The sequence below is a fragment of the Physella acuta genome, unplaced genomic scaffold (genome assembly GCF_028476545.2).
Source record: "Physella acuta isolate Inbredline_101_S28 unplaced genomic scaffold, ASM2847654v3 ptg000067l, whole genome shotgun sequence".
Classification (NCBI taxonomy): Eukaryota; Metazoa; Mollusca; class Gastropoda; family Physidae; genus Physella; species Physella acuta.
In genome coordinates this window covers 407,780-424,915 of record NW_026731587.1, presented here as the reverse complement: position 1 = coordinate 424,915, position 17,136 = coordinate 407,780, and the positions used below count along the sequence as shown (strand labels likewise).

The following is a 17,136-nucleotide window of genomic DNA, read 5'->3' as shown; positions in this document are numbered from 1 at the left end:
TAGTCATCTCTCCACACCTCACTACATTCATTCTAGTCATCTCTCCACACCTCATTACACTTCAATTTTTTGTTTAAGAAAACTCGATGCAGTCAACACAATTTTAATAGCACATTTTTATTTATTTATTTTATTTCACAAACATGTGAATTTTGGTTCAGTAAAAATCTGTAATTTATTTTGAAAAAGAGCCAATTTGGCATACACGTGTAAGCATTTATAAAATGAAAATAATTCGGATAAACAGCGAGTGTTCATATGTCGTAGGTTTATATTGCACGTTTGGCGTCCACTTGTAGTGGACAGTGTTTATTATACATTATTTTACATAATTTTATGACGTAACCTGTTTACCACCTTGAAACCCTTTAGACTATGCTTATCTACACATTGCTTATTTGCAGAAAGATAACTTTATTAAAGTAGTAAATTATCCACTAACTTAGGTGGTTGGAAACTAAAATAATTTCATAACTCCAAATTTTCACACTTTTCCCTAGAACTTTAAAAGAAATAGATGTGAAATCAGACATAAAGTGGTAAATTTATAACTTGAATGAAAATATGTGCGGTCTAATATGAATGGCGGTTTTAGGGTTATGAGATATGCGCTGCTAACGTTATTTGTAAGGTCCGTTAATGCTGCTTGAGCAACCTCTGCTCCCAGTCAGCCCAGAATTCTGTCTTCATCCTTGTACAGTATTCCACCAGATTAGGAAAATTTCCTGGTGAAATTAATATTAAATTAGCACCTGTTTTAGTTTTTATTTAGCAACATCGATTTAACTAACATGTCTTACATAATAAAAAACCTAAGTACAGTTAAAATATAATTTCTTAATGTTAATTTCAAACAAAACATAGGCTTGCAAATGCGGACCCATAAACATAATGTATATGTATGTGGTAGTATGTAACAAAACCAACCAGCAATAACGTCTTCTACGTGACAGTCTGGCATCTGCCACACCATCTGACAAAGCTGACCGAACACAGCGCAATCAAACTCGGTCACATCTTCAACTGAGTTGCCAAACAGAAAACGCTTCTGGCCTGTTGATGTATAGAAATGTTCAATGCATGAGGTAATTCATAGAAATGTTCGAAGCTTGGGCTAATTCATAGAAATGTTCGAAGCTTGGGCTAATTCAAAGAAATGTTCGAAGCTTGGGGTAATTCATAGAAATGTTCGAAGCTTGGGGTAATTCATAGAAATGTTCGAAGCTTGGGGTAATTCATAGAAATGTTCGAAGCTTGGGCTAATTCATAGAAATGTTCGAAGCTTGGGCTGATTCATAGAAATGTTCGAAGCTTGGGCTAATTCATAGAAATGTTCGAAGCTTGGGCTAATTCATAGAAATAACTATGAGACCAGGTGGTAAATGGCATATTTTTTACGTTGGTTTTTTAATTGGGTAAAATGTCAAACGTAGGTGATGTGAAAGTTTTAGATGACTTTCTCAAAAACATTCTACAGGTGCAATCATACAATCGTCTTTATCAGACAATGGAGCTGTTTCTTTTTTTAATCCTATCTATCTATCTATCTATCTATCTATCTATCTATATATATATATAGAGAGAGAGAGAGAGATAGATAGATAGATAGATATATATACGTGTTGTTTGGTGGGGGTTTAAATTACGCCGCGAGTTCGGGGAGGAGAGATGTCTAGGCGGACGTTCGTGAGAGCGTTGGTTCTCTATTTTTTTTTACCGTAATTTAATTTTCGTGAATATACATATTCACACCTAAGTGCTACAGATACCGCTGAAGGAATATCCGCCCCAATGCGGTGACCCGCGCCCAACGCGGTAAACTGAGGTAATATTTATATCCACACCGTGGCGAAGCACGGATATAAGCTAGTATATTGATATATATATATATATATATATATATATATATATATATATATATATATATATATATATATATATATGAAAGTATTTGTGTTTGTTTGATGCATAACTGCACCCTTCATTCGATCACCATGAAACTGGGGAGTTGATAAGAATACTCCAGGGGAGGTGACTGAAAAAATAAATTCAATTTCGCTGATGCGGCGCCCCTGTCATTCCCGTTAGCGCTATGGCGCATACGTTCGTTTTGAACAATGCGATCGGCTATGGATAAGATGGGGCATTATGGCAGTGGCGTAGCGAGGTCGGGTGTCACCCGGTGCGGCACTTAATGGTGTCACCCCCCCAGAGGCATAGAGACCCTTCCCAGGGACAAACTTTCAAATTTTCGATTTGCACCCCCCCCCTCAAACTTTCGATTTGCACCCCCCCCCCCTCAAGTTTTCGATTTGCACCCCCGCCTCAAACTTTCGATTTGCACCCCCCCCCTCAAGTTTTCGATTTGCACCCCCCCCTCAAACTTTCGATTTGCACCCCCCCCCCCCTCGAGTTTTTCTCTATATATTTTGCTATTTTTTGCCTTGGTGTCACCCCCCTAAATGGTGTCACCCGGTGCGGTCCGCACCCCCCGCCCCCCCCCACGCTACGCCCCTGCATTATGGTTGTTAAATTGAATCAGGAGCCGTGATTGCTATGGCGCCTACAATCGTGTTAAAGAGCAACCTACAATATTGATACGATGATTAAACCGAGCCAGGGGCCGTACGCAGTGCCCCTGAGGTTTTGTAACCGGAGGCTCCCGAGAGCGCCCTTTTCGTCCATATTACCGGGCGTTCGTCGAAGTGTGTTCTACCCACTATTTCGGAGAGTGGTTAAGGTACACTCAAGGTTTTATACAACACGACAAATATGACAAAGATATATAGCGCAATATTGTTTAAATTTAAATAATGCAGTGTTAGAAAACAAGGTCACACATCTAAGAATATAGGATTGGTAACGCACTGATGAAATCCTCTTAAATTGTTTAATAGAATAGAGTTGCATTACAAAACTATTGCGCACCAAATGAACATGATAACGCGCATATAATAGTGCTGGATAGTAGGATAGGACCGCTACTAGTTTCAGAAAATTGTAATTAATTAATAAAAATTAATTATTCATCCAATTAAATCAAATTTAATACCATATTGCATTGTCGTTGGGTCTTGACCATCGAGCTGAATTTCAGAGAAATTAATCGGTTAGAAGTACCAGAATTTTCGCGAGGCCGTTTTAAGACAGGAAGGATGAAACTTTGGGAGGTGGGTTAGGGTATGCGTTTACATTTAAATAACTCAGTGTTAGAAACAAGGTCACACGTCAAAATATGTAACGCATAGACGAAACCCTCTTAAAATATTATGTTAGACCTTCTTTTGAAACCGTAACAACACGCGGGGACGGGCACGCTAGTCTGTATATACAAATGAAGGTGTGTGTGTGTGTGTGTTTGTCCTTTATGCCTTCCTACTACTACATTGTTCATCCGATCGCCATGAAACTTTTGGGAGCTGATTAGAATAATCCCGGAAAGGTTTCTGTGAAAACGAAATTCAATTTTCCAAGGGCTCCATAATAATAATAAGGAATATTATCTAATTTTAAAAAATCAAATGAATTAACCATGCTTAGATTATTTCGCAAAATAAATTAACCTTGTTGTTTCCTTTTGTCCATAAAAAGTCTAGAACTAAAACTGGAAAAGGCTACAGCCTACTGTTCTAAATATAATTAGTAGTAATAAAAATAACACATCTAAAAATAGAGATTGTTAATGGTTGTAATTTATGCATTACAACAACTTTCGAACGTTGTGGAGAGTACTAATTGAGAGGTTTCTGCGAAAAAAAAAAAATTTCAGAGGGGCGGTGAGCCACTAGGTTGCGATTTGGCGCCCCGGGCTCCACCGTGAACACTATGGTCCGTATGTTTGATTTAAAGAGTGTGATACACTTTGGATACGATGGGTTACTATAACATTCATCAACTCAAATCAGGAGCGTCCTCTAGCGCTCCCACCATGAGCACTATTGAGCCTATATCCGTTTTATAGAGCACCCTACAATAGAGACACGGTGGCACAAGACAGATGATTTAACCGAAGTAAGTGCCGTACCCGGCACCCCTTCAGTGTAACTAGTAGTTTCCAAGAGCGCCCTGCGACATCTAAACAGTCGCCTAGGTGTGTTCTAACTGATTAACGTCCACTCTAGGCTTTTATACAGCGCCCATTTGAACGTCTGGTGTCAGCTGGGACAAATAAGATCCAAGAAACATAATGCCGGCATTGTTTACATTTAAATAGCTCAGTTTTTAGAAACAAGGTCACGCATCTAAAAATTCATCATTAAATAGTAACGCATTGTTGAAGTCCTCTAAAAATATTGCGTCAGCAACGCGGGACGGATCAGCTATATTAAAAGGAGTGTAGGCCTATGTGTCTCATTATGCATTGCTACACCTTTCATATTTAGAATACTCCTGGGGAGGTTTCTTCAATAAAATATTTTCGGAGTGGCGTGGCTCCAGCAGTAGAGTGCGCTTTGGGTAAGAGTCCTGCACATGAGGTCAGGGGTCCTACTTCATTCAACTGTCAAACTGCTAGCCAGGGTTCCCATGTGAACACTATAGCTGCTATATTTCTTTTTAAAGATTCTCCTACAGTAGTGCACGTCATATATTTAACGACTACACCAAACCAGGAGTTGCACTCGGAGCCCCTGCGGTAATGTTGTAACCAATGGCTTCCGATATACACGTCTAAATATGTAATGTATTAATGTAACCCTTATAAAATGTTGCGTTACTCACTGCATAGAACTAGATCACAGCAACGCGCTTAACAGGTACGCTAATGTTTATATATCTGCCTATCGGTGTGTAGAATGGCGTCACTTTGTCGGGTATAACCCGATGCTGTAAATGAAAGTGTCCCACAAACCTTCCAACAAGCCATTTTGGTTTGGTGTCATCCCTCTCCTTCTGCTGTTTAAGATTTTCAACTGGATCAAGTATTAATTTGTCAGTAAATGAAAAATTATTTTTCACACCCCCCACCCCTACGTCTTGTGACTGGGCCTGTAAATCAATAAATAATGAAAAAGAAGACTGATGCGAGACCTAAAATAGCCGAGATAGCACTGAGGTCATCTTCCATCAACTGTCTGACCTCATCCTCAGAATGGCGGGAAATACCATGAGAAAAAAGCCTGCCCTTAGCAGTGGCGCGCATGTACCAGATGAAAAACATGGGTAGACCAAGTTTCTTGTAGATGGTGCCGCATTTCTCAAACACTAGACGAAAGGTCAGCATAATCCTGTGGAATAAACACACGAGAGGCATCAAAATGGTAGGCGTATATCTTCTTGGCTTCAAAATGGTTGACATAAAGATGGCTGAGAGATGTTCTAATTAGTTTCATGTCCACATACACAACGTTCTAATTAGTTTCATGTCCACATACACAACACAATGTTCTAATTAGTTTCATGTCCACATACACAACGTTCTAATTAGTTTCATGTCCACATACACAACGTTCTAATTAGTTTCATGTCCACATACACAACACAATGTTCTAATTAGTTTCATGTCCACATACACAACACAATGTTCTAATTAGTTTCATGTCCACATACACAACACAATGTTCCTGATGAAGTTTGAGAAACCGCAAAAAGAGTACAATACTAAAGTTTTCGTATTCACTAGACTACCCATTATCCTTGGATAACTGTGGGTCTCGGGGGTAATCCATAAACGACACCACGTCTGTCACTTATCGTCACAAAGAAACCAGACCCCACATTCGAAAAGACGTCACACATTAGACGTTTTTATCTTTTAAAAACTCCTATTTTGGCTGAGCATGGGTCTGACCACACTATCCCTTCATATGTTGAGGACAAAGAAACTGTTGAACTCTACTTCACCTGCCCCGTGTCCCGCCAAGTCCCGATAGGCAACTTTATCATCTATCTATCTATATACTACTAAAACTCAAGCTTGTTTACATGTTTAAATATTTATTTGTTTTTTTTGTTTGTCTGATTGACTATTGTAAATGGTTCTACTCTATGTGGAGAGCTGTAAAATAGTATGTAGGTAGAGAAATTTTTTTCAGACAGACTGTTAATCAAAAATTTATTTAAAAACGTTAATTAATTTATTGATTTATTCATAGGTAGATTAACCACATTAATTTTAAAAGATTAGAAAAACGACTAGACTTGACGGAACAGTGACGTCACATTTTTTGTTTACTTTTTAGTACAATAAAATGGCGGCGTTTATCGAAGAAGATTGTGTTCCCATTCCAAAGTTTAACGCGTTCTAAAGCTAATTTTCTGTCGGCTATAACTTTAACAATACGTCCGTTTGCTGTATTTATTACTTTCCAACACTTACTTATGGCGGGTTTTCACGTTATATAAACATTTAGGTGGCCAGGGCCAGATATGCAAGAAAAGCATTTTAAAATTTGCTTTGGAGAATGAAGGCTAAATTGTAAAGTCGGTGTCATTAAAATTAAATAGAACTTTTTAAAGGTCACCTGTGACGTCAGTATATGAATGGATAGTGTGTTTTTAAAGGATAAAAAAGTCTTTTTGAATGTGGGGGTCTGGTTATTTTGTGATGATTACTGACAGACGTGATGTAATTTATGGATGACCCCCGAAACCCACAGTTAGCTAACTAGATAACGGGTAGTCTAGTATACTACTAAAACTCAAGTTTGTTTACATGTTTGAATATTTATTTTTTTGTTTGTTTTTTTGTTTGTCTGATTGACTATTGTAAATGGTTCTACTCATTGTGGAGAGCTGTAAAATAGTATGTAGGTAGAGAACAAATTTTGTTTTAAGACAGACTGTTAATCACAAATTTATTTAAAGACGTTAATTAATTTATTGATTTATTCATAGGTAGATTAACCACATTAATTTTAAAGTTTTAGAACAATGGCTTAACTTTGACTGAATAATGACGTTTCATAACTCATTTTTTTGTTTGTTTGTTTTTCTGATTTGTTATTGGGGAGAATCTGCATTATGTGTAGAGCTGTAAAATAGGATTTTGGGTGGTAAATATTGTTCCTTCTTAAACACACTGTTAATTACAAACTAATTTAAAGCCGTTAATTAATTTATTGATATATTCATAGGTAAATTAACCACATTAATTATAAAAGTTTAGAACAATGACTTTAGTAATAGTAAAAAGATTTATTTTCTTTTTACAACAATGTTTTCAATTATTTTTTTCTTAAGTCCTACATGTGAATGATAAGGTTGACTATCAGGACCTCGCGGGGCACATGGCAGGTGAAGTAGAGTTCACCTGTTTCTATGTTCTCAGCATATGAAGGGATAGTGTGGTCAGAGCCATGTTCGGCCGGAATCTTTTTTTTTTTTAAATACAAACACGTCTGAGACTTGGCGGGGCACTGGGCAGGTGAAGTAGTTTAGTAGAGTTTTTAAAATATAAAAAAACGTCTTTTTGAATGTGGGGGTCTGGTTATTTTGGGATGAAAAGTGATGGCAGACGTGATGTCATTTATGGATGACCCCCCGAAATCACAGTTATCTAACTAGATAACGGGTAGTCTAGTTCAGATCTAAACGTGATGAGTCTTGAACCCGTACCACCCGCATGGTAACTATTACACTATCATCTCAGCAATCTAGGCACATCTGATTGGTTACAATATTAGCGGGATAGTAGAGTTTCTTGTTTTTTCGTAGACCTAGATATTCTAGATCTAGATTCTAGAATTTAGATCTCGATAGATTTATTGCATTTTTCAATTATAAGATATGTGATATTTACGAACTAAATTAGTTTAATAAAGACTTTTAAATATTAATTGTGTTTTTATTGTGTATTACTTATTGTTGTATGTTTTTCTTTTTAACTAATTATTTTTGGTTCGGCCTTATAGATCATTTTTCGGTGTGAGTTGCCTTTTATTCCTATACGTTTCAAGAGCAGTGGCTTGCAGAGGGCACCTATAAGGCGAACTAGGCGGTCGCATAGGGCGCCATCCATAGGGGGCGCAAAAATGTGTAATTGCTATAGGCCTAATAAAAAAGTACCTAATAATTAATAATTTTGATTATATTATATAAACTAAAGAAAAGGTAATATTCAAAGTCGTTAGTTGCCCATGAAGGACTATCAATTTTTCGCCCCTCCTCAAATTAGGCCTATAAATAGCTATTCGCTTCAAAGAAAATGCACCCCCCCCTCCCATTTGGAAAGGTCGGGGTGCCGTTTACCAGTTACTTTGCCTTTTTTTGGTGTCACACAATTGATGTATACACATTTAAAGAAGTCCGTAATGATTTGAGTCTGAATTTAAATCTATATTCGAGCCGACCCGCAGCGTATCACACGCCGCTATTTAGTTGTTTTATTTTCTACTTTTCAGTAATTCATAATTTTTGAATTCGACAGTACCAATGCTGCCACTGAAAATATTTGCTCTAAAACACTATCAGATGGTTTAGGACGATACCCCCCCCCCCCCCTCTAACCTCTACCCCACACCACCCCCCCCCCCCTGAAAGCAAACTCCTCTTAGTTACCTCCCCTAACTTTAAAATCGTTTGAAACTACATTATCTGCCCCTAATAGCCGTCACTAAGCCCGGCTCTACGATTGTAAACATTTAGCGTGAACCACAGTTCACCAGACCATGTAGGGGTGGGGGTGGTAGGGAGCGCGCTTACAGCCAAGAAGAGAATTATATATATAGATGTGGTATTTCTACCAATGAATATATCGATTAACGTATTTAAATGAATTTGTGATTAACAGTTTGGTAAAAAAGAACATTATTTTCTACCTAAATATGTATTTTACAGCTCTACACATAGTGCAGATACTCTCATATAACGAAACAGACAAACAAACAAAAAATAAATTACAAACATGTAAACAAAGGAGTTTCAGTAGTATATAGATAAACAGAATGAACGACAGACAAAATTGCTTTTCTGGTCATGAAGGTTTAAAATGTCTATTTTAGCACGATTTCAATACATGGCACAGTGTTTTTGGCGTTCAACAGAAGACAAAATACGCGACGCGCTATCTTATAAATATAATAAGATAAATTTACGACTACCATTGAACGATATAAGCACTTCCACTCCGTATTGGAGAAATAGAAACAATAAAAAAAATCAAATAAAATCAGCGTTGCTGCAAATCTTACCAGTAAAGCGATTCTTCAACTGTCCTCCGTGCCATGTGACCAATCGCTAACTGTTCTCTGCTCAGGTTTTTATTCAGGTCGATGTGAAACTTTTTGTTCAAGAACTGAATGATGAAGTGTGTATCGGGTATCACGTGTTCATTGAACTGTATCCATGGAAGTTTGCCTTTAGGTCCTGGCTTACGATCGTAATGGTTCTAAACAAATATATTACCGGAAATTAAATTAAAATTTAATATATTCAAGAGAATAAAATCTTAAACCTATACATGAAATTTCGTCTACCTAACTGAAACGGTAATCAAATTGTAGGTATTTTAGTAACATTAAACAGAGTTAAGTGCACTTCACCTTTGAGGTCACTCAAAAATTGAAAGTAATTCACAAAAATAATCTTATATTTACATATGAAATTTCTTCTACGTAACAGAAAGAGTACCTAGCAATTTTGTCTACTAAATTTAAACGATACTCTAGTTATAGGCTTTTGAGAAATCGGAAATAGAGGAAGTACCACTTCCGATTTCAAGAAATAATTCTTAAGTTGAAAAAACAATGAAAATATAAAGTTCTTCAACCTAACTGAAACAGTACTCAAGTTATCGTGCGTAAACACAGACATACACAGAAAGACGTAAAAACGGGAGGCAAAAAAGGGTAAAATCTCAATATATTTGTTAATTATTCATCGCGATTACAATGCTACCTCTATACTCTGTATACGAGAAAGTAAAAAGATGCTCTTCTCTCATTAGTTAGGGGTCATCATTTTATGATGTCCCCAAAAATTTCAGATTTTAGACCTCCCCCCCCCCCCCCTCGTCCACAAAAGTCGATTTTTGTGTGGATCCCTCTGTCTGGGCGTGATATATGGGTGACCCGTTACATGCAGGCTGCAGCTAGCCACTCAATGATAGTTAACAGGACTTGATGACGCATGCTCCTGGTATGTTAGGATTGTGCTTGTAAGGGTGTCCGGAAATATCAAGAGTGAACGGAAACGTGAAGGGTGAACGGATGTATCATATCCAGAAGTTACAGAGTTGAGTGTAGACAGACATGTACACACAGACATGTACACAATAATATAACTCAGAAAACTTATTTAACGTCCATGAAGTAAAATATATGCATCTATATCTTGAAGATTTTAATCAAAAGCTAAAACTCTATTTGCGATACATAACATGGTAAGTGCAAGACCCTTAAGTATTTTATGTTTTGTTCATTAGCACTGACAGTTAAAATGAAAATAAAAAAAATCTTTGTACGAAAGCAATAATTCTCAATGTATTCAAACTACTTAGAACCATAACCTAACTCACAACGTAAGGAATTTTGGCCACTTTGAGGTATGTTTCAAGTTTGATGACGTAAGGTGATATACTAGGTACTGTAGGAGAAGCGCCATATTGGTGGAGGATCACGGTGTCTTTTGGTGGGTTTTTCACCAGGAACCTGAAGATAAAAAAATCAAAGGCTTTAAAAAAATGTATAAAATATTTGATAAGCCGAATATAATGGTTGCACGAATGTGTAAAACCTTAGGTCCACCATCATGGCAGGTCTAAACGCTATCACATGACTTGGTTTACGGCCACCTCAACCACGGGGACTGGTCTGCACCTGCCAGTTTTAAGACTGCTGGACCATGGACAACCTTACATATTTTGCAAAGTTTTTTCACGTCATTAACATGTATTACTTAGGGTTACCTGTCAACTGTTTGCGATTTAACTTTATGAACAACAGCAATCAAGATTGCAATTAGGACCACTAGGGCGATCGTTGCAAACAATATCAGTTGAATGGTCAGCTCCATAGATGCAATCAAATACAAGCTCCAGTAGATACAACTAGTAGATGTAGTTAAATGTCAGCAGATCCAGTAGATACAACTAGTAGATGTAGTTAAATGTCAGTAGATCCAGTAGATACAACTAGTAGATGTAGTTAAATGTCAGCAGATCCAGTAGATACAACTAGTAGATGTAGTTAAATGTCAGTAGATCCAGTAGATACAACTAGTAGATGTAGTTAAATGTCAGCAGCTCCAGTAGATACAACTAGTAGATGTAGTTAAATGTCAGCAGATCCAGTAGATACAACTAGTAGATGTAGTTAAATGCCAGCAGATCCAGTAGATACAACTAGTAGATGTAGTTAAATGTCAGTAGATCCAGTAGATACAACTAGTAGATGTAGTTAAATGTCAGTAGATCCAGTAGATACAACTAGTAGATGTAGTTAAATGCCAGCAGATCCAGTAGATACAACTAGTAGATGTAGTTAAATGTCAGCAGATCCAGTAGATTTATTTCTAGCCATAAGAAGTAATCTGCAATGAATTGAAACGTATAGTTTTTGTAACCAAATACATCCATTACATATCCAAATTTTACGGCTAAGTAGGAACTTAACCACTGTTACATTCGATTGTATCATATATCATTTTTGGTGTATTTAAATTTTATCCCGCACTTTGTTATTTTTACAAAAAAGCAAACACAAACGCAAACGCTAACACAACCCCAACCACAACTTAAAGAAAACACAAACGAAAACGCAAACACAAACACGGATACAAACGCAGACCTAATTGCAAACAATAACTCAAAATAATGCAAAAGTAAACTCGAACATAAACACAAACTTAAATGAAAACATAAACGCATAGATCTAGTGCTCACAGTCTGTTAGACAAAAATATGTAGAAAAATGTTACCGTGAAAAAAAAAGATAAACCCTAGTACAATAGAAGAAAAAAAGAAACCACCGATACAAATAACCTACACGGATTTTCAATCATATTATAATAAAACCCACGTGCACACTTCTCTTTCACTCTATCCGCAAAATATCTTCAGCGATACATGGAAAACTCAACGATACGGACTATTTAGTTATTTCTTTGCTTTGTCACTAATACCGTTCAACGTGCAGTAAAGCACATTGCGTTTTTGACCGACAACTATTTTATAAAATAATTTTCTCAAACTAGTATAACATTAAAATATACAGGACTATAATTCACGTGTAACGGGAACCGACGGCAAGTTACATTATAAAACACAATAACACACAAAAAAGGTAACACAAGCCACTTTCTAATTATTGTAAAATACATGTCTGTTTCACCTGTGTAATATTACACTTTTAAAGACCAGAAACGGTGGGGAAATGATGACTCTGTTTAATACATTTCCACGACCTCAAAAATGATCAGGGATTTTTGACTTTGTTTCGATATACAGTTTATTGAAGGCGCTGGTCAGTCGCAGTCTCTCGCCATTTCCCCCGTGTTCTATTCGCTTGATGCAAGGGCTCTAACTACAACTTACTTGTTATATATTTACTAGGCATGCTGCCAAGCTACGCTTAGGCTTTCAAAAACATTGAGAATTTGAATGCTTAATTAATTCGCCCGAGGGTCGGTCTACGACCTCAGGAGTTATGAGGAGGTTCCTACGTGGACAAATTTTTTTCGATTTATAGCTCATATAAGGCGCCGGTCAGTCGAGGTCTGTTTTGACCCCCTCATCGTAGACCCTTAGGCCAACCGGCACCGGCCCCCGTGTTCTGTCGCCCCAAGGCAAGATCCTGCCAAATTTGAAGCGCCTGCGGCGCCGGGAAGTGCCCGATGTCGGGCACCCGACAACTTTACTTCATATATTATAGAGATTAGCAAATTGCATAGATAAACAAAGATTTCCAAAGTAGATCCTTTCTTTATAGTCTAAAATAGGAAGATTCACATATAAAAAAAATTAAGTTTGACTTGGTGTGTCTCGATCCGGCACCACCTGTGTGGTATCAAGTACACTATCATCTCAGCTAGTACACTATCATCTCAGCTAATTAGGTACCTTTTAAAATATGGAGAATAAAAGAAGTGTTTTTAAAAAATAACTTACGCGAATATGCCTATTTTTTTCAAATTATTTTTTTTACCCAAAATTAGCCAGTTTCATTGCTAAACAAACAAAGATTTCTATAAAATATTTAAGTCCTGAAAAAGTTTATTATAGAAATTTATTTTTGGAATAGATTCTACAGTAGATAGAGTCTAAATCTAGATCTAGAATCTCTGGATCTAGAATCCAAATAGATAAAATAATTTTTTCAAGTTTAGGCCGAGAAAATCGTATTGTATACATTTTATAGCGTACATAGCTCTAAATCATATTTGAATGAAATAGTTCATTTCTTTTTATTCTAAACTTGGAAGATGACGTCATCAGTTTCGTGCTCTTTTTTTTAGTGTAAACAATAACCGACGTCATTGTTAAATGCGTTCTTGTCCCAAGTTTAAACACTTTTCCGGTTGCATAAATAAAATTGTTTTTCTACATTCGAATACGCCTTTATTTTTTATTTTTCTTCTTTAATTAAAATTTTGGTTATACATTTAAAACATCTAACCTATTATTTTCAACAAAAGTCCGTATAAAGTTCTCCATATATCGCTGCAGTTTCTGACGTGATGTCCGGCGAAAATATTTTGCGGACAGAGAGAGAGAGAGAGAGAGAGAGAGAGAGGGAGGGAGAGAGAGAGAGAGAGAGAGAGAGAGAGAGAGAGAGAGAGAAGTGCGCACGGGGGTTTTTATATATTAGGATAGAGATTCTCATAGATTGTTACCAGTGGCGTAGCGAGGTCGGGTGTCACCCGGTGCGGCAGTTAATGGTGTCACCCCCCAGAGCCGTAGCGACCTTTCCCGGCGCCCGTTGACAAACTTTCAATTTTCGATTTGCACCCCCCCCCTCCCTCAAACCTTCGATTTACACCCCCTCCACCGTTGTCGGGATTTGTCAAATTTGCTCTTAAAAGACTATTTAAATCTCGAATTAATCACTTAAGTGGAATTATTTTTTTCTCTATATATTATGCTATTTTTTGCCTTGGTGTTATCCCCCTAAATTGTGTCACCCGGTGCGCCCCCCCCCCCCGCTACGCCACTGATTGTTACCTATATGTGTAATCTTAAATAAAGATTCTCATATAGATTATTACCTTTATGTGTGTTCTTAAATAGAGATTCTCATATAGATTATTACTTTTATGCAGTAGCGTAGCGAGAGGGGGGGGGGGGACGGGGCGGGGGACGGGACATATGTCCCCGGGCGCCGACCTTAGGGGGCGCCAAAATGGGTTAGAAAAATAAATTGAAAGGTTGAGGGGGGTGCAAAATCGAAAGTTTAAGGGGGGGGGGGGGTGGTGCAAATCGAAATTTTGAGAGGGGGGGGGGTGCAAGTCGATATGTTTGTCCACGGGCGCCGGGAAGGGTTGCTACGCTTCTGCCTTTATGTGTATTCTTAAATAGAGATTCTTATATAGATTTTTACATTTTTGTGTATTGTTAAAAAACGAGCGGTTAGGTCACAAACTTCTACATTTCTTGAGACAGATTTTACAGGATGTGCCCCCCCCCCCCCCAAACTGTGGTATGGAGATCACGAGATAGTTTAGGGGAGATCACTCCCGTTTTATTTACAATGAATTTTGAGACCCTAATCGACTCTACAGAGAAGCATGGTCATGTAGGTGGCCTACATGTTTCTACAGCAGCAGATGTCTGAGTGTAGGGAACTCGGCCTCCACCGTGGTTTAAAAAAAGGAAATTTAAGAAAGAAATTAATACAAAATTATTTTAGCGCTCACTTTTTACCCCTAGTGGGTCTGTCCCGTTTGCCTTTACATTTATTTAGTTAGAAATGTATTTATTTATTATAAATACCCAATTTTGAACAGTCCACTTAATTGCCTTGAAATAAGCTAAAAAACTATGCAGTATGCAGTCTCTGTTCATTAAACGTTTGTTTATAGTAATTCACTAGGTTTTTATTCAATCTTGAATTACTTTTTCAAGTGATGAAATTGGAGAGATTCACCAGTCGATATGTTAAACATTGAAGAAAAGTTTACAGTAAAATAAAACTTACCCTCTACAAGTTGGTTGCATCAAGCCTTCATCCGTCACCTGCTAGGCTAGAATGTTACGAAAGTGAAGAATGCAGCTGTATTTGTTTATATAGAGGCGTCTGTAGGTGTGGGATTGCCCACTCGTGTGTGTGTGTGTGCCCGTGGCTGCATTCAAATCTCCCAACCCTTGTGGATTAAACCAGGTTAAGACTATTTATATCCTTCTACTAACCCAGCTAATGCGTACACAAAACTATGACTGCTATATTAAAGAAGTGCATTTTACATAGCCAGCAAGCAACCTCTAGTAATTAAAGTAAAGTAAAATTGAAACAATAATACCATTTCAAACAATAACTAGTAATACTTGTAACACTTTAATGTTTAGGTCGACAATTCAAGGATGTTGAGAAAACGACGTAAACTTGATAATTACAACACCACAATGAAAACGTGATAATTACAACACCACAATGAAAACGTGATATTTACGACACCACAATGGAAACTTGATATTACAACTTCACCAATTAAAAAAAAAAATAACGGAAAACATAAACGTAAAAATGTAAAAACGTGAAACTCAATACTCATACCCAAATGAAAACTCACACCAGCACCCCGACACACACCCCACCCACAGACACACTCACACCTATACCTATACCTACTACGTGTTTAGGCTAATATATATATATATATATATAATATGTACATATATATATATATATATATATATATATATATATATATATATATATATATATATATATATATATATATATATATATATATATATATATATATATATATATATATATATATATATATATATATATTATATATATATATATATATATATATATATATATATATATATATATATATATATATATATATATATATATATATATATATATATATATATATATATATCAGCAGTAGACATTTTGGTGAGAATTTCTCTTGTAGGATTGAACATAAAATGCACCAGTAACCCTACCATTTCCCTATTTGTTGACTGATTTCCTTATTTGGCAAACATGGCGTTAAAGCTTGTGTGGGCAAAAACAAAAGAGTTCCAATATATATATATATATATATATATATATATATATATATATATATATATATATATATATATATATATATATATATACATATATATATATATATATATATATATATATATATATATATATATATATATATATATATATATTCATCATAAAAAAATGTCAGAAGTAAATATTGAAAGGCCTACACAACCAGTAGATACAAAAGATACTTATTTCGTTTATTTTAACGTTCTACCCTTCACCCTAATTCTTAACCCCTAACTCATAATCCTTAATTCTTAACTCCTAACCGTAAACACCTAACCTTAACTCCTTATCCATTATCCCTAATCCCTTCTTGCTTACCCCTAACCCACAATCCCAAGCCTCTTAAACCTAAACTCCAAATACCTAACGACTTTCCCGCTACCCCTAACCCCTAACCTCTTACTCATAATACCTAACCCCAGTGGCGTCGGTCGGTCGGATGTCACCCGGTGATGCACCTAATGGTGCACATTGCATTTGTATTAAATTATTAAATTTTGTGTCACCCCCAACCCCACCATAGACGGTGCTTGACGTGTCAATTATTACAATTCTCAAGAAAACATTTTATCCGCAGGCAAATTTTGCAACGTTTAGTTGGTGTCACCCCCCCCCCCCCCTCTGTACCGGTGATAGATTAAAAATTTGCACAGATAATACTAACGATGTCAACAGATAATACTAAAGATATCCACATATAGAACTAATGATTTTCATGTATAGTCGGTTATAAATACAGCTGGGTGTAGTGTTGTTTTCTATATCGTTAGCAGGTTTACGTCATGGTTACATGGTGTCACTCCCCCCCCCCCCCCCCCCCCCACTTGTCGGGATTAGTCAATGTTTCTCTTAAATAAAAGACTTTTTAATTAATCATGTATTTAACTGGAATATTTTTTATATTGCTTTTTTCGTCTTGTGTCACCCCCCCCCAATGGTGTCATCCAGTGCTGTCCTGACGCCCCTCCCCCCCCCCGCTACG

At 36.7% G+C, this 17,136-nt stretch overlaps 1 protein-coding gene across 1 annotated transcript; it reads right to left on the bottom strand.

Moving 5' to 3' along the window:
- Nucleotides 1-112: 112 nt before the first annotated feature.
- LOC131951954 (failed axon connections homolog) lies at nucleotides 113-15,187 on the bottom strand. Its single transcript, XM_059314427.1, has 7 exons — nucleotides 15,069-15,187; nucleotides 10,844-11,466; nucleotides 10,454-10,586; nucleotides 9,129-9,325; nucleotides 5,029-5,225; nucleotides 928-1,053; nucleotides 113-725 (listed from the first exon to the last, which is right to left on the bottom strand). The coding sequence occupies exons 2-7, from the start codon at nucleotides 10,948-10,950 to the stop codon at nucleotides 637-639; spliced, it is 849 nt and encodes a 282-aa protein (XP_059170410.1). The 5' UTR covers nucleotides 10,951-11,466; nucleotides 15,069-15,187; the 3' UTR covers nucleotides 113-636.
- Nucleotides 15,188-17,136: the final 1,949 nt, after the last annotated feature.